The sequence below is a fragment of the Gopherus evgoodei genome, chromosome 5, assembly GCF_007399415.2.
Source record: "Gopherus evgoodei ecotype Sinaloan lineage chromosome 5, rGopEvg1_v1.p, whole genome shotgun sequence".
Classification (NCBI taxonomy): domain Eukaryota; kingdom Metazoa; phylum Chordata; order Testudines; family Testudinidae; genus Gopherus; species Gopherus evgoodei.
Genome location: NC_044326.1, coordinates 84,184,486 through 84,208,915, shown reverse-complemented (window position 1 = coordinate 84,208,915; position 24,430 = coordinate 84,184,486). Strand labels below are relative to the sequence as shown.

The window sequence follows — 24,430 nt, the reverse complement described above, 5'->3', positions numbered from 1 at the left end:
CTAATCAACATGAGTAAGGGAGAAGAACGGGGACTCAATAATACCATAGTGTAGGTAGCAAGCATTTTTCTGTAATTTGCTTAGGATCGTATGTTCAGTTCTGTCTACATAATTTTCCACTCAAGTATTTCACTTGCGTTAGTTAATTGATACATTTGATCATATTTTGTAAAAGCCTTTCTTTTTACAAGTTCTTACTATTAAGTCCCTTTTAAAACTGTATTGATTTCACACTTCATTTTGAGGGATGCTTCTGCCTTGTAGAAAGCTCTTTGGAGATGGGCACTATATTGGAAATTGAAAGCAAACCTCAAAAGAAGAAATACAACTTTGGCTACTCTATTAAAACCCAACTTCAGTTTCCATAATTTTAACCACCTGAACTACATGCTAATAGGGATAATACCATCAGTTCTTTTCTGTAGTGTTAACATTTAAGATGAGCTATGATTCAGGTTGAGCAGCTGGAAAGACAGGATGTACACATAAGAAGCATGACCAGGTCATCTGTTATTACATTTAATTACCTCGTGTATTCTGAGACTTTGCAGGGTTTCTTTCCCAGAGAGAAAGAACGGACCTCGGAGCCATGGTCCAACTTTCTCTTCATCTGCAAGGTGGGGAGGGGAAAAAAAACCCCAAAGATTTAGTTGTACGACCAGCATAAATCATGTCTGTAATACCTAAAATGAACACATTTTTCCTTTTAATTCTGAATTTTCATAAGAAACCTCCATTAATAAAATAATTTAAAATAATGTTCTAGTTTACAACTAGAAGTAACAAAATGTGAAATAGTTTTAATGAATAAGTATCTATTTTATGATTAAAGTGTTATAACATTGCTACTTTGGGGACTACAGATACTTAAAACTACTGTCTTACTTTATATTTGGATGTAACTATCTAAAGGTTTATTTAAAAAACTGATCTTTGTGAAGTCTCTGGAAAGAATTCCTTCCCTATTATTTCACTTTCATAGCTATTATAACTGTAAAGTCTGAAAATGAGAAGTGGGTTACATTTTGGATAGTGTCTGTGCATTGTAGACCAAATGTATATTTTAGGCATTAAGACAAAAAAATTTCAAATATTTTAAAATGACTCATCTTAACATTTTTAATTTAATATTTCAAACGTTTATGAAACAACACTGACTTAAACGAAATGACTTCAAGAGGCCATTGAAATTTTTACAAAAGGGGTAGAATGAAAAAGAATAAAATCTAGTCTAGGATGTCACCCACAATTAGATATGATCAAAATACAAATAAAGAGCAGGGCAGCCGTTAAAAGGAGAAGCAAGTCTGCAAAAAGTACCAAAGAGATGGAAACCAGTGAAAGGCATGTTCCTCCAGCCAAACAAATAAGGATTACTTGCTGCATATGCTGGTAATCTTCAACCACAGATTTTTTGACTCAACTAAGAAGTCATTTTATGCCAAAAAAAGATATGTTTTTATTGTAGGGAAAACATTTTAGCCATCAGTAGAGCAACAACAGCTATTGGCTGCAGAATGTATAAATGACCTGTGTATCAATTTGGACCTTAAATATTTGTGAGGGTTTTTAGCTTCTCTAATTTAATCTGTTAAAATGAATGGTTTTAAATTGATATCTTGGATATATAATGCTAAAGGGTTCTCTGTTTTTTAAAATGTTCATCTTTATGATTGGATTCATCCATTTATTGTATCAGTCTTCCTTCCTAAAATGAACTGGATTCTCTGCAGCTATAAAAAATCTTTGCATTAGAAACATTTTCCTTCAAAATACTCAGACATTTACATGTCATTTAATAAACATTCAATAAAGCTTTTGTATTTTGTTCCATTAGTAATTAAGAGAAAGGACTACAAAGGTTATACATACTCATTAAAAAAGAAAAACAGCTTGCCTTATAGCTAAACCTTGTTTTCTTGCCCATGCCTCACATGGGACACAATAACCATGTCACCATAAAAAAAAATTAAACAGAACAACAAAACGAAAAAAACCACATAACAAATCCCAAATACAAGAACCAACCCTCCCTACCCTCCCTCACTGCCCCCCAAATTGTTCTAAGCAACACTGAGAATAATGGAGACCATCTTTTATCATTGTACAGGAGCAGACAGCAAAACCACTGGAGGCATAAATCTAATTTGTTTTAGTATAACAGCATACTAGAGAAATCTTATAGTAGGAATCTTAAGGAAGTATTTTAATGTTATAGGAAGTTTTTAATCTCAGTTAAAAATTAAACTGATTTTCCTGGGAGAATATCCTCACACCAATGCTTATATTTATCTTCTAGTTCCCTCTCTCAAAAGAAGAGATTTACTTTTTCAAAAGCAAAAATTGTTAGGTATTAAGTAATATAATACCAGCACCAGTATAAACAGTTATATTCATTTATTCTTCTACAAGAGCATAGAAAATATTCAAATCAACATGCAGTCCTATATTTAATGACATCTCCAATTTCCTGTTTTCTCAATTTTAAGAAACTTTTTCATCTGTTCTTATCAGCTTAGTGACATATATGTGCTTTCAGCACTTCACAGGATGTCAAGTAAATTCATTGACACAACTGCATTTACCATACTAAGATACAACTTTGTTTCTGGAAGACTGTTCTAGTGATAAATTTTAGACTTCAAGATGATTTTTATGCGACTGAAAACTTGTATCAGAAATACCTGAGCAAACATCCTTGTGAAATAATTCTCTGTTAATGTAAGTACTAGAGTCATTTAGACAGCGTTGATTTACTGAAATAACTGATCTTGCAGTCAAAATATCAAACTGTATTCTGCATCATAACCAGAAATACAGAGTGGTATCAAAGTCTTCCATAGCTCACTGCATTACATGTAAATATCAACACCATTACTTGCACCTTTTTGTACATTCACAGCAAAATTAAAATAAAATAAGCCTGAGAGAAATGGTAAGGTACAGAAAGAAGATTTACTAAAGAACAGTTATGCATAAAGTGCTTTCAGGTTAATGTATAGATGAGCTGCATTTTGCAAGTCAAGCAGTTTATTTGAAAGTAAATTCTCAGATCAACATTTCGCTTCTTATTCAGATTCCTAAAATAAAAGCTTTTTGCATCTCATTTAGCCATTTAATTATTTGCCTTCATTCACCGTGTAGAATAGAATGCCAGGCATCCAGCCACCCACCAAAAAGAGAAGATACTGCAGCCATCTCTGATGATACAGATTTTTTTTCTCCCTTAACACAGACACACACACACTCTCAAACAAGAAAAAACAGATTACTTACTTTGTAAAAAATCATTTTTAAAGTGCCGTAGAAACCCATGTTTTCTGTATTTTTCCCCTTCAGTGATTCTGTGCCCCCGAGTGTCCGAGTGCCTGGTAGTCTCTGACAATATAAACCTTTTTCAGGTAGGTATGTCACAGATTCTAATGTGGACATGCTCGGGCACGTCAGAAAAGGAAGATTAGGCAGCAGAACCAGCAACACAACTCCACTGTAAAGGCAAATGAAGCTCAGTATCAAACCGCTTCTCAGGACACATACATACATGCAGCTTGCTGGAGTAGAACTTGAGGGAATAATGAGAGAGGGGGAAGATTATTGGAGGAGACTATGCCCTGTCAAAGCCTTGACTTAACAGATTCCTCCCTTAGCAGCAGAGGATCAGATTACATCTTCCCTCGTTCACGGAATGGTGCAGTCCAACCTTCAGCAATGCAGGCTGCACATCAATTATATGGTGCTCAGCTCCGGGGAGCCTGTAAGCACAGAGTACAGGAAGGACTTGAACAGGAAATTAAATAGCCCCCACACCAATATTCGCCTCCTTAAACTTGTCTTCATCTTTTCTTTGAAAAAGAAAATGCATTTTTTAAAGTAGCCTTGGAAGCTGGTGGAATGTTATCAAACCATTTTTTAATATTTGAAAGCGCAGCATGCTTCAGATTTTTCCAGCTGAAGCAAGCAAGCTCATTGCCACTAATTACAATTATAGTGTAGCCCTCAGCCAGTTAACTGGACTTTTACATTAGTGCTTTCAGTGGACACAAATTAGTACTTAAAAAGTGCAGTTAATTTTAAAATAATTAGAAATATATTATTTGCCAAAAAGATATTTGAAATATTCTGTTGCATACACAATAAACTGGTTTTGCAAATTTAACACTTGCAACTTTTAAAATTGAAAATTATGTAATACAGATTAAAATATTTATTACTGTTGTGGCTAATCTGTAAAATTCAAGAGTATGTCCAGGTTTTCCTTGGAAGGCAGTCCTCCCAGTGCACCTTTAATATTCTGTGCATCCTCTTCCCAGAAAATCTCCCTATTTTTAAAATTAGTTGAAGGTTATACGCAACCCCCCAAACATTAAAAAGCTTCTAATGTCTGCTTCTGGTGTCCACACACAAACTGTTTGATGGTTTCTCTCTCACACACTTAAAAAAATCTTAAGGAAAGCTTTGAATATTTCACACACAATTTTCCAAACAACGTTTTTTGTTTTACAATTACTTGATACAACCATCCTAATAAAATTCATACAGCTGGTCAAAAAAGTTTAGGAAGAAGAGGAGACCTCACCTGACCAGTGGAAACATGGAATCATTATAAGATAATGGGTGATCTTACTGACTGTAACAACTAGAGAGGAGCTATATTACTTTCTGTTCTAGGGAAAGCCTTCTGTAGTATGATACTGCACAGGATGAGAGAGGCAGAGGATGCAAACCTTTGAGAAGAAAAGGGTGGATTCAGGCCCAAGACATCCCATGTAGATCAGATATTTACACTAAAGGTCCATCATACAAAAATGTATAGAATGACAAGCTCCCCTCTCTTCATCAAATATTTTTATTTTCCAATGGCATTTGATAGCTTGCACTTACATACATTATGGAATATTTTTCAATCCTATGGAATCCCAGTTAAAATTGTCAATATCATCAAGGCCAGGTACAGAGATGGAAAGTGTCTGGTTGTTCACCGTCACAGAACAACAGAGTGGTTCAGTGTGGATGCTGGCATGAAACAGGGCTGCATTTTATCTCCGTTGTTGTTTGGCATTGCCGTAGATAATGATGAAGTGTATTAGCAACACAAACACTGGTATAACAACTTTGCTGATGATATTTTGCTATCCAGAGACACCCTTCAAAAGAGACGGACAGAGAGATTACTTGGCAAAAATAGCAAGTCAAACGATGCTGAAAATTAATTAGGCTAGATCAAACATTACTGAAACCCAGTAACATCACATTACAAGGCAAAAATATCAAGAAAGTTGAACAGTTCATCAACCTGGGCAGCACCATATTAACCAAAGGAGAACTTAAGAGGAAATGAGATGTTAACGATAAGATGGCCATACTATGTTGAGTTGCCTATCAAAGATATACAGCACTAGAACAAAACTGAGAATTTTCAATTTAAACAATCTCAGGGCTAATACATGGCTGCAAGAGTTGGAAATCTACTAAAACAGACTGAAAACTAGATGCCTTCCAAAACAAGGGCCTATGAAAGATTCTGAACATTGACTGCAAAGACTTCAGCACCAACAAAGAGATCTGAAATACCACCAACCAGCTCTTTCCAGGAAGCTCTGGATGTATTTGGGGCATGTACGCTGAATGCCAACATACAGATTCCCACACGAAACTGTCAAGTGAAAACCAACTGTTGTGAAGAAATGAGGGTACCCAAGAAAAATGTTAAGAACCATTAGCAGGGAAGGCAGAAGAGCCAATCTCAAGGAAGCAGTAGCAAATGACAGAAGAATGGAAGAGACTGGTTTCCATCCTGTGCACCAACATTGGCACAAGAAGGATGTACAAAATATATTTTTTCCAGTTTGTGAGAAATGTGGGTTTCTATAACCATTAAGGAGAACTGTATAATCAAAAGTTCATCAGATGTCCGTTAGCCAAAGTGCATTACAGACATTTTGAGGTGCAGTGCAAAATCCAGGGACAACGCCTAGATGAGAATCTTACTTCTCCCCAGAAGTAGGATGATAACCCAAGGGGATGTCACTGATATTTTTAAGAGAGAACTTTCCCTTGAGCGTGCTTGGAACTTCCATTTTTCCTATCAGTTAGAAGAGATCTGATAAATTAGGAGTCTCTCACCCCGCCCGCCCCCCTCCCCACACACACCTGGCCGAAAGAGATGAGGTAGCTTCCAGCTTCCTCTTCCTCTCATGAGAATGATTCTAAAACTCCTGAACAATTGTGTTGTTGCTCCTCCTGCTATACAGAGGGTAAGAAAGTTTAGAGATGCCAGTCAAGGAGCAAAGTATCCCTTAAGCTCTGCATGCCTGCTCCATGTACCACAGAAGTTCTGCCTCAGAAAAGACATGCACTGCCAGAACAGCACCCTGTTATTGTCCATCTTCTATGTATGTATTTATATAGCTCCTAAACTGTAGTATCTAGGTGTCTCCCAAGTATTCACTGATTTATTCTCAACACCCATTAAATGGAAAAGCATCATCCTCATTTTACAGATGGCAACTGAGGCAGAGATTAAAATGACTTGCCCAAAGTCACAGGAAGTCTGTGGCAAAATGGAAATTCTACAAATCAAAGTAAATCAAGTTTGCCATGTATTCCCAGGAAAGAATTTTCCCAGTGGACTTCTTTAAGCCTAGGTTAAAGAAGGTAATTAGCATCTCTGAGCTGTAGGCTGAACAATCTGAGAATGCTAAGCCTGGCAAAAATACATTCAGCTGAGGCTCTCCAAAAAGAGCTTGTCACCACTTGAAAGGGAGTAAAGGAAGAAACTATCCTCGCAAAATGGCAGTTTCCCAGCAAAAGGAAAGGTCTAAGCAGACCCTAAACTGTTTCAATATTCTAGAGGACAAACTAAGCTGGATATGGTTATGACAGACTGACAATATCCTGAACAAATCTTATGGAATTAAGATAAACTGTACGGAATTAAGATAAAACTTACTGAATTAGGGTTAATAACTTTAGGGTACATTGTATTCAAATGAAATTGTGTATGTGTTTTTGTAGCATTGTATGGACCTTTAGTAGGAAGGAGAGGATGCTAATGAACTTCCTCTGTTACCCGTTTCTGAAGCCACCCTTCCCCCATGGGAGATATACATGTGTATTAATTCAAGGTGGATTTTCCAGGATCAACAGACAAAAAAACAACCAACAAACTAAACCCCAAAACATCACAGAAACCCCTTACAACTTTTGGATAAAAGCCTGGATTTTAAGCTGACCCAGGCCTTTCCCCTTGATCGAGCAAACGGACAGGATCTCTTGTCTATGGAGGGCCCCAATTCTTACGGAAGGATTGGAAAGACTTGGCCTAACTAAGAATGTAATGAACTCTCATGAACTTGTAACTACAAAAAAAACCCCTAAGGTGGGGTGATGCCTCGTAAACTTATTAACATGTGTGTAGGTTCTTTTGAGGTTTTAAACGTTTTTTCTGTAATGCTTTTTACCTTAAGAATAAAGTAGGCTTGCTTAGAAAGAACTCTGTGTTAAATCATTTCTGCAGATATAAATTGGCAGAATATTTTTGCTAGAAAATACATACTGAAGGCAGAGAACTGGGTAGCCTGGGAATACTCCTGTCAGATGGAGAGATACTTGGGTCTCCACCTAGAAAGGCAACAGCAAAGGAGCTGGAAATGGAAAGTAGATGCCCTCGCTGAAACACTAAAAGGACATACAGGTGTAGTGGCCCTGAACTATGACAATGGCAACCACCATTGGGAAGATAGAGTGATCCCTTCAGAGGGATATTTAACAAGATGGAGGGAAAAAATAAACGAGGTAATTGGTTTTTTTAAAAAAATATCTCACTAAGGAGAACTCTCTCAAATCTCCAGCTCCCTCTATGCTACATCTCCTTCTCCTTAGTATGTTTTTCTTACAGTGGTCATAGCCTGATGCAGTGACCTAATGGAAAAATATAAAGACATGGTAATAAAATCCACTAAAAAAAATCTGCCAGCCTCCCTTTTCTAGTTCTGAGCCAGGTCAAGTTCTCAGCCAGATCCATAGGCAACAACTCTGGAGCATGGAAAGAAAACTCTTGCATGAAGTGGATTCTGGCTTCTGCAAGATTGGTTGGCATTAAATTTTTCAGCACAGCATTTGAAAGAACACATGCAGTGTACTTTGAGGAATGAACCTATGAGATAGTCACCTGCAATTCCCATTGGCTACAATGGGAGCTGATGAGGCACACCACCGCTCAGTGGAAAAATGCCAAGACCAAGCTGAATTGAGGGGAAACAATTCCTTTTGTTCTTGTAGCCAAAAATAGTACGAAGGTTAGTCTGGTATAGACAGTTGTGCATATCCTCAAAAGGACAGACTTCATCTAGGCTCCTTCAACTTCTTCACAAATATCAATTTGGTATTTCAACTTTTTTGCTTTCTTATGTATCATTATTTCGACTGTAATAGGATTCAAAGTGTACTAGGCTCTTCCCAAACATAGAGGAAGGCATAGCTTCTATCCCAACACATACACATTCTTATCTTGCTATGATTTCTATGTAGTTCTCTATGGCTTTAATGAACAAGTACTTTGAGTCCTTACACAACTATCTCCCAACTAAACTAGCCTTACTAATCATCTTAAACTCTGCCCATTAAATCTTGGCATTTATACGATTATCCATTAAGCCACAGTGCTGTGTATTTTATGAAAACAAAGTGGTCCTGAGTTGACTTCATATGTCAGATGTGAACAAAGTTGCATATGTCTCAGCAGACTTAACTCCTCCTACTCTAAAATATCTCATGAGAAAGAAAAAAGGCACATGCTGGATGTACATGGAAGATTTAAGATCGCTCTTAAAGGAATAAACAACTATGAGAAGTAAGTTAGCACCTGTACTGTCAGGGTAGAAACAAGCAGAGGATATTATTGCTATGTGGATTCAAAAATTGCACAGTGGAGCCACTTAAAACCATGGATTTGCGTCTCCCTGTAAATCTGCTAACTCACTCTGGAAGTAGTAAGTTCTCAGCCACAACAGAGAAAATTTATCAACATGGACAAGCCCTACCCATTTACTAAAGATTACAAGATTGACCTTATAGCCTAGGTGGATGTACTTTTCAACAAAATGGGCTCCAGGGTGAGAAAGTTAAGTAATCATTAGCAGTTTTCTTAGAGGTTAAAGTGAAGTTCTGTGTTTCTATTTTACTTTCCATTTTCTTCTCTTCTGGTAAATTACTGATGATTACTTTCCTCCAATACTCATGATTGCCAGTGATTCTCTGATAAAACACCCCCTTCCGCCACAAAACTTGCTTTACCTGTTAATTTCTTTACTTGAATCATGACCATTAGCTCAAAGAGTCACCATTTGCCAATAGTTATCACACAATGGAAACTTAGTTTCACAGATATTACTTAGTCTAAATACAGGGTGTAATACTAACTTATTCTAATTATATGGGAAAAATATATGGAAAGCTAAGAATTGGCAGATGCACATGTTTTAATGGTGATCACTGTATCTGGCAATCTAGGTCCCTTCCTTTTGAAGAAGACAGGAAACATACACACAAACATAGTCTACCTAAGGATTGTTATGCCAGCCAGAGTGACTGTGAGTGATGGCACTGCACCAGGTGTTGTGCAACGAAGTTCCCGTATCTGCTCAATCCTACAAATCCATGAATCTTTGAGTGGCCCCCGGGTGGCAACAGGTAAGGTCAAGGGATGGCGAAACACACCTACTCTTCCGCTGCTAGGATGGTTTGAGAGGGGGTAGGAGAGAGAACAAATAGAATCACACTGTCACCAGGAAAGGGCAGGTCTACATGATTGGAGACTCCTTACTGAGAATAATAGACAGGCCTGTAACTAGAGCTGATCGGGAGAACAGAAGGGTGTGCTGTCTGCTGGGTGCTAAGATACAGGATGTGAACCTGAGGCTGAAAAGGATCCTGGCGGGAGTGGGAAAGAATCCATTGATTGTCCTTCATGTGGGAACAAATGATACGGCTAGATACTCTCTGGAATGTATCAAGGCAGACTATGCCAGACTGGAGAAGATGCTTAAGGAAATCGAGGCTCAGGTGATCTTCAGTGGGATTCTGCCGGTTCCTAGAGAAGGGAAACAAAGGTATAACAAGATTATGGCGATCAACAAATGGCTCAGGCAGTGGTGCTATAAGGAGGGCTTTGGGATGTATGGCCATTGGGAAGCATTTACGGACAGAAGTCTGTTCTCTCGGGATGGACTTCACCTGAGTAAGGAGGGAAATAGACTTCTAGGATGGATGCTCGCTGAACTGATTGAGAGAGCTTTAAACTAGGAATTTAGGGGAGATGGTTGGGAGATGTCCAGGAGATCTCCATGCCGGAATTTAACCTTGAGAGGGAAGTAAACAAAGTAAGAGGGGATACAGTCGTGGACAGAAGAATTGGCATAAGGAGGAAGGGTAGTGTAGATAGCAGAGTAACAGGTGATGCTGGTGGTAGAATGTCTGTGCCTAACGGTAAAGAATGTCAGTGAAGCCAAACGGCAAAAATTAAGATGTCTAAACTAATGCGAGGAGCCTAGGGAACAAAATGGAGGAACTAGAGCTACTGGTGCAGGAAGTGAAACTGGATATTATAGGGGTAATAGAAACATGGTGGAACAGTAGTCATGACTGGAGTACAGGTATTGAAGGTTATGTGCTGTTTAAGAAAGACAGAAATAAAGGCAAAGGTGGTGGAGTAGCATTGTACATCAATGAGAAGGTTAACTGTAAAGAAATAAGAAGTGGTGGAATGGACAAGACAGAGTCTGTCTGGGCAAAAATCACACTGGGAAAGAAAGCTACTAGAGCCTCCCCTGAGATAGTGCTTGGGGTGTGCTACAGACCGCCGGGATCTGATTTGGATATGGATAGAGACCTCTTTAATGTTTTTAATGAAGTAAACGCTAATGGGAACTGTGTGATCATGCAAGACTTTAACTTCCCAGATATAGACTGGAAGACAAGTGCTAGCAATAATAATAGGGCTCAGATTTTTCTGGATGTGATAGCAGATGGATTTCTTCACCAAGTAGTTGAAGAACCAACAAGAGGGGATGCCATTTTAGATTTGGTTTTGGTGAGTAGTGAGGACCTCATAGAAGAAATGACTGTAAGGGACAACCTTAGTTCGAGTGATCATGAGCTAATTCAGTTCAAACTAGATGGAAGGATAAACAAAAGTATATCTGGGACTAGGGTTTTTGACTTCTCGAGGGCTAACTTTAAAGAATTAAGGAAATTAGTTAGGAAAGTGGATTGGACTGACCAATAGTAAAAGGTTCTATAGCCATATAAATAAGAAGAAAACAAAGAAAGAAGAAGTGGGACTGCTAAACACTGAGGATGGAAAGGAGGTTAAGGATAACCTAGGCATGGCCCAATATCTAAATAAGTACTTTGCCTCAGTCTTTAATAAGGCTAATGAGGAGCTTAGGGATAATGGAAGGATGACAAATGGGAATGAGGATATGGAGGTGGATATTACCACATCTGAGGTAGAAGCCAAACTTGAACAGCTTAATGGGACAAAATCGGAAGGCCCAGACAATCTTCATCCAAGAATATTAAAGGAACTGGCACATGAAATTGCAATCCCATTAGCGAGAATTTTTAAATGAATTGCTAAACTCAGGGGTTGTACCATACGACTGGAGAATTGCTAACATAGTTCCTATCTTTAAGAAAGGGAAAAAAAGTGATCCGGGTAACTATACGCCTGTTAGTTTGACATCTGTAGTATGTAAGGTCTTGGAAAAAATTTTGAAGGAGAAAGTAGTTAAGGACATTGAGGTCAATGGTAATTGGGACAAATTACAACATGGTTTTACTAAAGGTAGATCGTGCCAAACCAACCTGATCTCCTTCTTTGAGAAGGTGACAGATTATTTAGACAAAGGAAATGCAGTAGACCTAATTTACCTCGATTTCAGTAAGGCATTTGACATGGTTCCACATGGGGAATTATTAGTCAAATTGGAAAGGACGGGGATCAATATGAAAAATGAAAGGTGGATAAGGAACTGGTTAAAGGGGAAACTACAAGGGGCCTTCTGAAGGGTGAACTGTCAGGCTGGAAGGAGGTTACTAGTGGAGTTCCTCAAGGATCGGTTTTGGGACCAATCTTATTTAACCTTTTTATTACCGACGTTGGCACAAAAAGCGGGAATGTGCTAATAAAGTCTGCGGATGACACAAAGCTGGGGGGTATTGCTAACACGGAGAAGGACCGGGATATCATACAGGAAGATCTAGATGACCTGCAAATTTGACACCATCAGCTCAGGATTAAACAAAGACTGTGAATGGCTTGCCAATTACAAAAACAATTTCTCCTCCCTTGGTTTTCACACCTCAACTGCTAGAACAGGGCCTCATCCTCCCTGATTGAACTACTTCATTATCTCTAGCTTGCCTGCATATATATACCTGCCCCTGGAAATTTCCACTACATGCATTTGACGAAGTGGGTATTCACCCACGAAAGCTCATGCTCCAAAACATCTGTTAGTCTATAAGGTGCCACAGGATTCTTTGCTGCTTTTACAGATCCAGACTAACACGGCTTCCCCTCTGACACTGGATGACCTTGTAAACTGGAGTAATAGTAATAGGATGAAATTTAATAGTGAAAAGTGCAAGGTCATGCACTTAGGGATTAATAATAAGAATTTTAGATATACATTGGGGACACATCAGTTGGAAGCAACAGAGGAGGAGAAGGACCTTGGAGTATTGGTTGATCACAGGATGACTATGAGCTGCCAATGTGATATGGCCATTAAAAAGGCTAATGCGGTTTTAGGATGCATCAGGCGAGCTATTTCCAGCAAAGATAAGGAGGTGTTAGTACTGGTGAGACCTCACCTGGAATACTGTGTGCAGTTCTGGTCTCCCATGTTTAAGAAGGATGAATTCAAACTGGAACAGGTTCACAGACGGGCTACTAAGATGATCCGAGGAATGGAAAACTTGTCATATAAAAGGAGACTCAAAGAGCTTGGCTTGTTTAGTCTAGCCAAAAGAAGGCTGAGGGGGGATATGCTTGTTCTTTATAAATATATCAGAGGGATTAATATTAGGGAGGGAGAGGAATTATTTAAGCTTAGTACCAATGTAGACACAAGAACGAATGGGTATAAAAGGGACACTAGGAAGTTTAGACTTGAAATTAGATGAAGGTTTCTAACCATCAGAAGAGTGAAGTTCTGGAACAGCCTTCCACGGGGAGTAGTGGGGGCAAAAGACATATCTGGCTTTAAGACTAAGCTTGATAAGTTTATGGAAGGGATGGTATAGCTTAATTTTGGCAACTGATCTTTGATTACCAGCAGATCAGTATGCCCAGTGGTCGGTGATGGGATGTTGGATAGGATGGGATCTAAGTTACTGCAGAGAATTCTTTCCTGAGTGTTGGCTGGTGAGTCTTGCCCACATGCTCAGGGTTTAGCTGATCGCCATATTTGGGGTCGGGAAGGAATTTTCCTCCGGGGCAGATTGGCAGAGGCCTTGGAGGTTTTTCGCCTTCCTCTGCAGCGTGGGGCATAGGTCACTTGCTGGTGGATTCTCTGCAGCTTCAGGTTTTCAAACCACAATTTGAAGACTTCAATAACTCGGACATAGGTTAGGGGTTTGTTATAGAAGTGGATGGGTAGGGTTCTGTGGCCTGCTTTGTGCAGGAGGTCAGACTAGATGATCACATTGGTCCCTTCTGACCCTAAAGTCTATGAGTAGAATACCCATTTTCATCTTTGCCTGACATGCAATAGTCTTCAAAACCAATTGTGAGTTTCCATTCTCTAGAAACACCCATTATTCTGAGGCCTAGTTAATCAATCTTCCCTCCACACAATTAGCATATTATATTACAACTGAAGCAAACTACCCACTGAAACACACTTTTAAAACTTCCTTCAGAAGAGAAAAAAATAGTTAAGTAAATAACTATATTTCACAATTCATATGTACTCAACATCAGCAAAGTTTTTCTATCTCAGAAGACAACTTTTAAAAAATCACTTAATTATTACAATTCACAACAAATGGAAAAATTTCTACACCAAAATTACACAGTTTCCAGCGGAAACAAAATCTTATTTCTCAGTCAGTACTGCCAGCTCTCTTAATTAATCAAAATTCACATTGTCCAATCCTTTTCCTGTTGGCAACATTTCTAGAACCTTTAACATTTTGTTATGTGGCATGTTGTAATTAAGACTGTCTATTACTTCTAATGAAAGACTAGATTGAATTACACAAATCACCCACAGAGCTATATAATCCCCAGAAGGACAGAGATTACATTAAAACATTACATTATAGAAAGAACATTCCAGTTTTGGTTGTAGGAACATTTTCTGAGTGGAGAGACCCTGTGACACGCTCACTAAGGTACTATACAATTAGCATTAAAATTCTATTGGTGACTTTTGTAACTTTAAATTTGCTTTATTATTCAACAGTGGCAAAGCTAACCAAGTCCTCCTCCACTCAGGGAACAAACTCTGAGTCAGTTCCCAGGCTTAGGTGACCTATGGTCAGTGTAGGACATCTCTCTCCAGGGTCAAAGGCTCTGTGCCACCTTTGCTTCCCCATGACCCTCTGCTCTAAATTGCAGGAGATAGAATTCCACACTGTCCTTTAGCTGAGATTACAACAGTGCAATACATTCTGGCCCTGTTCTTAGCACTCCCCTCCTGGATCCCTACATCCAAGCTACAGGTACGGGAAGTGGGTTGTGTACAGCCATCAACCACCCAGGGAGTCCCTCTCTGTCAGAGTAATCCCTGGCTGCCCTTCAAAGGCGTTGCAAAGATGACAGAGCCAAGGGCCAGGTTCTGACCCTTTGCATATATTTTGAAATGTTTTAAGTGTCCAGCTGAATTTGCTGACTGATCCTTATTTAAAATACAATTATCATTGTTAAAAAACTGGGATCAAATTGCCCTTGAATAAAAGCATCTGTATTCCTCTGACTTCAATGGGAACGACATGCATCTGTGATTCCCCTATTAAACCTTACTGTGTGCAACTTTTTCCAAAGGTTTATAACTTTGCCAAATCAACACTGATTGTGACCAGAACACTCAATGAAGATTACTTCTCTGCCAAATTACAGCTTTCTGCATCCATATTTCAGCTATAGAACTCATTTACAAAAAGTCACAAGAATTTGTATTTACAGGGAAAAAGTATATTTTCTCCTTGAACACAAGTGGCTCAACTGTTTTTGCTCAGACTTAAAGAAAAATATCATGCTTGAGCAGAAATAAGGCCTGTCTGCAAATTGCAGCCTGAAAGATGAATGTGTTGGAAAAATATTAATTTCTATTTCCAGTTGATTAGAATAAGAAACACTCCAGCAACCTCAACTATAGAAGATACCAGTGCTCCATTTAAAATGTTTGCTAACAGTTCCTATATACAGTAAAATATGTGGATTGTTCGGAAATACAAGTTAAACCCTAAATTTATAAAATTGTTCCTCTCTCAATCTCTCCCATACTAGGGATGTAGAGAGGATGAGCGGTGGGGTTAGCGTTCATAGCACAAGAGACTGGAGATTGAGCCAAGAATCTCAGCTGAGGCACAACCAAGGATTAAATGGGTACAAAGACTGAACTTTTGCACTATTAATAAAAAAACCCTTCACTAAAAGAACATTATTAAGATTGCAATGTCAAGCACACACAAGTTAGGAAATGCCAGAATTTTAAGTATTTGATTACATGACCACATACTTCTTTTATCCACAGAATCCCAGCCTCATTCAGTTCACAGGTTAGATAGTGCTCATTTAATGAGCACTTATTTAATATTTTGTTTTATGTTCATTGTTCAGTGGGTGGCCCCATGTCTTATTTAACTGCACACTATTCAAACCATGATCTGAAGTCAGAATTATTAATTTCCTCATGAGTTTCTCCATGGCACTTATCCCTATATCTCAGTGCTTCATAATCTAATTTATCTTCTTAACACCCTGTGAGATGAAGGGGCAGTATTATCCCCATTTTATACATGGGCTGCTAAGGCACAGAGACAAAGGTCAAAAGTGTCTGCTAATTCTAGGTCCTTAAATTTAAGATGCCTAGGGCCTGATTTTCAGATTACTTAGCATTATATAGCATTTTATATAGTCAATCACAATTCCCATGGACTTTGGTTGCATTTGTGAGTGCTCAGCATTTCTGCAACTCAGACCCCCAGGTATCAAGTTGGACACCCAAAAAGTGAGGCGCACACAATTAGTGACTACCTGTAAAAAGTTTGATTTAAGTGACCTGCCTATGACATAGGAACTCTGTGACAGAAGCAGGATAGAATCCAGTCCTCCAGGGCAGCATTCAACAAGCTTAACCAGGAAACCCTCCTTTGTTTTATAGCAATCCCCTGCCTCATTCACTTCACACCTTCCATCTTCTGCAGCAAACAAAGCAGCAGCCCTACAGACAACTGCCTCCTTCACTTAACAACCCATCTTGTGCTCTCAGTGAAGCAGGGTCCTGTGGCAAATGTGATCATATAAAGACAGCACCATAATTAGGTTTCAAAGAATTGTATTTTTTAACAGTAAATGTCAGTAAACATTGATTTCACCACACAAACTGACAAAAAATTTCCATCAATAATATAAATTTATACATAGGCAAAGAAAAATGCTGCTTGAGAACTTTTATCAGAGTTTGATTTAAGAATATTTACTGTGTATATATTGACCTGTGATGTTGACAATTTGTGTCTGAATGGTTATAAACCTTTAAATTTTTGAATCTGTCTACCGTCACTAAATAATTATTGTCTTACCCCTCATAATTTTTCACACTTGTGAAATTTTAAGTTGATAAAAAATGAAAAAAGCTTTAACCATATAATTTTGTGTCACTGTGAAAATAAATATCAATATTAGCCATTAAAATTAATTTAAAAATCAAATTCCACCAAACCTAATTGTAATGCATATGCACAATTGGGCTAAATTAAGATAACCCTATGTCTGGCATTTCCTAACTTATGCATGCTTGTCTTTGCAACCTTAATAATGTTTTTTTGTGTGTAATTTCCTAGGTTTTTAAAAAAGCAAACTGAAAAAACAAAATTCCATCATATGGCATCATATTGACACCCACATGGGTCATCAGCAGGGTTGCAATCTTCAGTTCCACTACTCAGACCTCTGACAGTTGAGCAAATGGAATACCTGACATCAACAGAACGTTGTCATCCTCCATATGCATCAGCACTAAAGGGGGATGAAAGAGACACTTTGTTGGTGGGTGTCACAGATATTTCCTGACAGCAGAGCCATGGTAATATTCAGGAAACTTGGGTTCCAATCCAGGCCCTGCAGGGATGTGTGCTCTAGTGATCACAGACCCTTCTGCCCATTCCTGCCAAGCCTGACTTGCTTATCTGTCCCCTCCAACTCATACCTGTTCTGACTCTTTTCCCACCTCAGTTCTTAGTCCCAATCCCAATCTACTTGCCTCACCGGTCCCATCCTCCACACCTCAGGCTTCTCATCCCCAGTCGCCTTGCCCAGACAGTCAGTCTCCCTCCTGGCTCACTCTTGGAACCACGAGCTCCTCCCCATCACCAAGCTGCAGTCTTCTTGCCCAGCCAGTACCAGTACCTCCTTCCAGCTTCTCATCTGATCTCTTTTCCTGCCCTCTACCCACTGATTTCCAGTCCTAGTCTCCCTCTGTGGATCCTCATCCAATATCAGTCTCTCTTCCTACCTGCTCTCTGGTTCCTTTTCCATTTCTTCCCCTTCCTAGCTCTTTGTACCAGTCTCTTTGTCCAGCTAGTCCCAGTTCTCCTGCACTGCAACTCGTTAGATCTGTATCCTATCCCTCCTCACCCTGATCCCTGCAACTGGTTCCTAGTCTCAGTCTCCTTGTCCAGACAATAGACTCTCTCCCCCAGCTCCCCATCTGATCTGTGTCCCCACCATTTTCCTCACTGGCCCCCAGGCTCAGTCTCCGCTGACCCACCTCCCAGTCCCAGGTTCCTTGTCCAACCAGTTCCAACTGTCCACCCCAGGTTCTAGTCCCAGTCTCATTGCCCCATAGTTCCCAACTTCCTCTCATCAGCCTTTAGATCCGATTATCAGCCTCCCCAATCAACCAGCCCCTGCCTCACTCTCCCTGCTAGCTCACAGTCCTAACTACCCACCAGGCTTCCTTTCCAGTCTTCTTGCCTAAGCGTTCTCAGTTTTTCTCCCTTATCCAGTCCCAGTCTCATCAGACTCCTTGTCCTAAACTACTCCTTTGCTTCCCCTCACAGTCCAGCTTTCTTCAGCTCTGAATTCAAATCAGGCATCTTCCTCCTTCATGCTGCCTAGGTGCCAGCAAGGGGGGGGGGCACCAAAAACATAGCAGAAATAGACTTCATGCTGACAGTTCCAATATAGGGGAGGTCCAACTTTGCTCAGATGCTCTGTAGTGATGCTACATGCGCACCCTATCATACGTAACATCTGAGAGGGGATGGAGCATGCTCATTCGCTACGTGGGGATGGTGCATGTGCAGTCTGGTCAGGACCAGGAACTAAGCAATGCTCAAGGATGCTCAGTGAAGATGGGATCTTTATACAGATTTCAGCTGATAAAACCTCTGAAGTCTCTACTGAGCATGTGCAAACTTGTGATTTTTGGAAAGGCTTATAACTTGGCCAAATTTTGGGAGATTTTCATGAGGATGTCACACTGCACATCCTTGATAAAAAAGCCACCACTCTGCCAAAGTTCAAGTACATCCTCCAAAGCATGTTGAAATTGACATTTGCAAAACACATTAATCTGAGACAAACACCTGTTATGGAAAATTTGAACCTGAATGGTTAAAGTTTGTTTAAGTTATAAGCAACTGAAAATAGAGTCTTAAATGGGAAGTGGCAGGCATCCTTAAGAATAGGCAGTGCTATCATCCCTCCCCCCATTTTCTATCTTAAGACAAGGCGTTATAAATATTAATCTCCTGGGAAGTATACTGTTATCCCCAGAGAGAAACTGAGGACAAAGTGATATGTCCAAATAGTCACCATAAGTCTGCAGGAGAACAGAGAATAAAATGTAAACATCTTTACTCTCTGTAAGTGCTTAAGCCGTTCATTAACACTGCTACCTTTTAAAATTAAATGCACAGTGCAACTTAGAATTAATTTTGTACATTTTTAAATAGAACAGTCACACTTTCTTAAAATATCTTTATGCAACATGTCTGTGCATATTAGGACAAGAGCAATTTAGCACGTATAAAATGCCTCAGAACTATTTTTTTCATAAATACTAATTTCCCCCCTCTTGCTTTAGAATCTCTGGCTGATTGTAACCATTAACGTTAACTTTACTGTTAATACATGATATGGTATACTACATATACTCCACCTGCCTCCTTTTTCCCTCTGAAAATGCATACATACACTATAGCATGGAGGAAGGAATTCAATTTTCTTCCATATGCCTATGATCTTCCTGATTTATTGCCATAACAATCTTCTCCTCTCTGCAAGGAAAGAGGAGAAACCTACCACAGAGCTAGGTTCCTTGCCCTAAGTGTGCTCTTTGGACTGTGGGGAGACAATTCCCAACCTTTACACAGCAGAAAGGAATGCCAAGCATGCTGGGGTCATACAAAACCTTTTGAAGCCTCTCTAACCCATTGTCATTAACCTTCTGCTGTGCAATTTCAAATCAAGAAAGGCTGCAATTGGAGTTGGCAAGCTAGCGAACCTGTCCAATTTAAATGAAAGTCATCTGCAAACCAGTGCCTTGAGTCAGGAAATAGTTTCTCAGACTTTTCTGTCTATACAAGGGAGGGAACAGGACACTATCAAGTGTAAGCATTTTACAATCTAGAATGAGGACATAGGATTGAATTGTAGCATTAAATAGGTAAGAATAGAGATGAATACTCTAGTCCATTGAACTCTCAGAATAGATATTGAAAAGAGAGACTTCTAAGAGAACAGGACCAGTCTCAAACAAATGGCCTCTTTGCAGGTGTTACTTTAGCATTGAAAGAAAGTTTCAAAAAGTCCTACCTCAATAAAAGATACAGAAAATTTGCTAAATATCAATAGCTTTTTATTGTCTGTATTGGGAGACCATTTTGATCAAGAAAAAGTAATGTTCCTTTATTCAATTAAAAACATTAATGCCATGAAGTAAATCTCTCAAAGAGACAGATTCTACTGGAGAAAAACTGCATGTTGCAGACTTTTTACATCCACAGGCATTACATATTTTACCATTTCTCCAGTACTTCTAAAAACTAATCAGCTGAAAGCTAAGCAATTGATGCTTTCCCTAAACAAAATCCATTCAATGTTGAATAAACAGTGAGTCAAGTAACTATATTCCTATTTTCCGAAAGCCTACAGTTTTGTTTTGTTTTTCATAGACAGGCTAAAGTAAATTAAAGATTTCAGCAATATTTGGCTTACCGTTCTGCTCATTTTGTAACCACAAATTAGATATCAAACATTGTTTTAAAATTTGTAATGTTATGCAGCTTCTTAGTATTCCTTTAATCCAGTTACTTAAGTGAATTTGAGTCATTTACATTGTTGATTTACCAAAGCAAAACCAAAAAAAACCCTAATGAGATACTACAAATTAAAACATCTGAGGAGAGTCTGACCTACCACTCTGGCAGACTACCTAGGAATACTTTGCCTCTTGCAACTTAAATTATGTTTAAAACTCTAGAAAATACACAAAACTATTAGAAACTATTCTTTCAAATCCATTTTCAACTGCATACAAATATAGTTTATACAAAGAGCACAACTGGTAGTGATGTCAAATTTTATCTAATTTATTCCCTTTATTCATGCAACAATTAAAGCAAGTAAGCTATGAGTATGCTCAAGCCAACTACCTTTACAGCAATGCCAGAGCTACTCCAACAAATCTCAACCAGCTAGATTAAAGCGGAGAATACCTATAGATAGTGAAAAAAGTTTTTAATGTAATGTTGCACCAATATACTAATTTAGCACTGATAGAATCTGTTTACCAATCCCCTCACCAGTTAAAAATTGGAAAGGAAGAGAGAGGCATGTGCTGCATGTGTCACATTCTCCAGGCAGTGATACTCAACAAAAGGAGGGAAGAGTGTAAGAGTCTCAATTCCTACCCTCTGCCTGCTGCTCCTCTTTCTGTCTCCATTCTGAACTCCCCCATTCTCTAGCCAGCAAAAGTCTGGAGACATTTTCCTCCATCTTCTGATCTTTGTGCTCATCCTCATCCCTCATTTTCTTCTGGTATACAAGCATACTTCAGTCTCTCCTTTCTTAAACCTGCCCAACTCTTGACCCTACTTGCTTCTTCAACTATCATCCCATCTCCCTTTCATTGATCAGCTCATTAAATGTACTATCTCCAGTCACTGTCTAGAGTTCCTCTCCTTCAATTCCATCTCAGACCCTCTGCAATTCAGCTTCCGTCCCTTGCACTTCACTTAAACTGCTCCCACCAAATTTCTAACTATCTCTTCTTAAGCCAAAGCTCAGAACCAGTATTCAATCTTCATCCTCCTTGACCTGGCAGCCATGAACAGACTCTTATTGAAATCTTGTCCTTCATTGGCTTCAGTGACTCTGTCCTCTGTTGGTTCTCCTCCCACCTCTCTAATCACTCCTTCAGCATGTCCTTTGACAGATCTGCCTTATCCTCTCCCCCAAACTTTCTGTGGGTCTCCACAGGACTTTGTCCTTGGTTCACTTCTTTTCTCCCACTACACGTTATGTCTGGGTATTCTTACCTGCAGATTTACCTCTCTATTGCAGACATTTCTTTTTCTGTCAAAAATTAAAATCTTGGTCTGTCTCTGACATAGACTCATAGAAATATAGGGCTGGATGGGACCTTGAGAAGTCATCAAGTCTAGTCTCTTGTGCTGTGGCAGGATTGAGTAAACCTAGACCATCCCTGACAGGTTGTTGTCTAACTTGTTCTTAAAAAACTCCAGTCATGGGAATTCCACAGCCTGCCTTGAAAACCTATTCCAATGCTTAACTACCCTTATAGCTAAAAAGGTTTTCGTAATATCTAATCTAAATCTCCCTTTCTACAAATTAAGCCCATTACTTCTTGTCCTACCTTCAGTGGACATGGAGACAATTCATCACAGTCCTCTTTATCACATCCCTAAATGTGCCTGATGAGTTATCAGGTCCCCACCCGCCCAATCATCTCTTCTCAAAACTAAATATGCTGTTTTTTTAACCTTTCCTCATGCGTCAGGTTATCTAAATCTTTTTTCATGTTTGTTGCTCTCCACATTTGTCCAAATCTTTCCTGAAATATGACCTCAGAACTGGACATAGTACTTCAGTTAAGTCCTCACCAGTATCAAGTAGAGTATGACAATTATCTCCCTGTGTCTTAGATACAACACTCCTGTTAATACACCCCAGGATGATATCAATCTTTTTCTCAATTGCATCACATTGTTGATTCATTCAATTTGAGATCCACTATAACCCCCCGATCCTTTTCAGCAGTACTACCACCTGGCCAGTTATTCCCCGTTTTATATGGGCAATTGATTTTTCCTTCTTAAGTGAAGAACCTTGCACTTGTCTTTACTGAATTTCATCTGGTTGTTTTCAGACCAATTCTCTAATTTGTCAGGGTTATTTTGAATTCTGATTTTATCCTGCAAAGTTCTTGCAACTCTTCCCAGCTTGGTTTCATCTGCAGATTTTATAAGCATACTCTCCACTCCATTATCCAAGTCATTAATGAACCTATTGAATAGTACTGAAAACAGGAACGAACCTGCCAGGACCCTACTAGATGCACCCTTCCAGTTAGGCAGCAAACCACTGATAACTCTTTGAGTATGGTCTTTTAACCAGTTGTGCTCCCACCTTATAGTAACTTCCTCTAGAACAAGGGTGGCCAACCTGTGGCTCCAGAGCCACATGCGGTTCTTCAGAAGTTAATATGTGGATCCTTGTATAGGCACCGACTCTGGGGCTGAAGCTACAGATGCCAACTTTCAAATGTGCAGAGGGTACTCACTGCTCAACCACTGGCTCTGCCCCCACTCCATCCCTTCCCTCCTCTGAGCCTGCCATGGTCTCGCTCCTCCTCCAGAGCCCCCTGCATGCCAAGAACCAGCTGATCGGGAGGTGTGGGGAGGGAGGGGGAAGGGGCTGATTGGCGGGGCTGCCAGTAGGCAGGAGACGCTGGCAGCAAGGGGGTGGGAGGTGGGGGTGAAGCTGATGGGGGTCTGCTGATGTCCTACTGTGGCTCTTTGGCAATGTCCATTGGTAAATTCTGGCTCCTTCTCAGGCTCAGGTTGGCCACCCCTGATCTAGACCATATTTCCCTAGTTTGCTTATGTCATGTCAGATTGTGTCAAAACCATACTAAAAATCAAGATATATTATATGTATGGCTTCCCCCCATCCACTAGGCCAGTAACCTGTTAAAGAATCCACAGCTCCCTATGGATGTCTACTCACCAGTTCAAGCTAAACAGGGCTAAACAGACCTCTTAGTCCTCACCTGAAGCTCTCTCCAGGCCTCCTTTCTTAATATTTGTGGACAACTCCACCATCCTATTGGTCACTCAGGCCAGCAACCTGAGTGTCATCTTCCATTCAAACCTCTCTCTAGATCGTCACATCCAGGCTTTATCCAAATCCTGAAGATTCTTTCTGCATAATTTCTCTAGCAGCCTTTTCTATCCATCCACTGCTAAAACTCTCATCCCAGATCCCATCATTTCACATCTCAATTACCGCATCGTCCCTTTCTCTGACCTTGACAAATGCAATCTTGACCCCCTCATATCCATTCAGAATGCTGCTGCCAGGATCATTCTCCCACCCAATTTCTTTGACCATGTCTCCGCTCTATCTGCCTGCATCTCTCCCCTGGCTCCCCTTTCTCTATCGCATCAAATATAAGTTGCTTGTCTTGACTTTCAAGGCCTTTCCCAAACTACCCCCTCTCATTTATTATCAAAACGTCTGCTCCCTCCTGTGATCAGTTCATGATGCTAACCTCCATCGCTCACTGGTTAAATTTTCAAACAAACTCCTTTGTGCTTCTCTCATGCAGCCCTTTCCACTTGAGAGGAGCTCCCTGTAAATGCCTACAAATACCTCCATTATCCTCCTTCGCATCCCTCCTTTAAACTGTCCTCTGCTGTGATGCCTATAAAACTTACTGTTGCAGGTGGACAGCCACCTATTATGCTGATCAATGTGGTCTCATTGATTCCTTGTACTCCCAGGTCTTTTTCTTCCTGTATCTATCTGTTGTCTCTTGTCTGATACTTGTTTGATTGTAAGCTCTTGGGGCAGGGACAGTCTTTCTGTTCTGCCTTTATATAGTACCTGACACATCAATGACTAAGGCTCTCCAGTAAAACAGATAAGGTTGGCTGCTGTATTAATTTC

General features: G+C 39.7%; 1 protein-coding gene across 10 annotated transcripts in view; it reads right to left on the bottom strand.

The window, feature by feature from the left end:
* The window catches only part of FBXW7 (F-box and WD repeat domain containing 7), a 274,003-nt gene that overhangs the window by 44,982 nt on the left and 204,591 nt on the right, over positions 1-24,430 (bottom strand). For 8 of the 10 annotated variants that reach the window (XM_030563528.1, XM_030563524.1, XM_030563521.1 and 5 more), the window contains one exon: positions 528-610. In XM_030563528.1, the coding sequence (XP_030419388.1) occupies positions 528-610 (83 nt within the window). Of the gene's footprint in view, positions 1-527; positions 611-3,276; positions 3,724-24,430 lie in introns of those variants that run through there. The other 2 variants (XM_030563529.1, XM_030563530.1) reach the window with 1 other exon arrangement.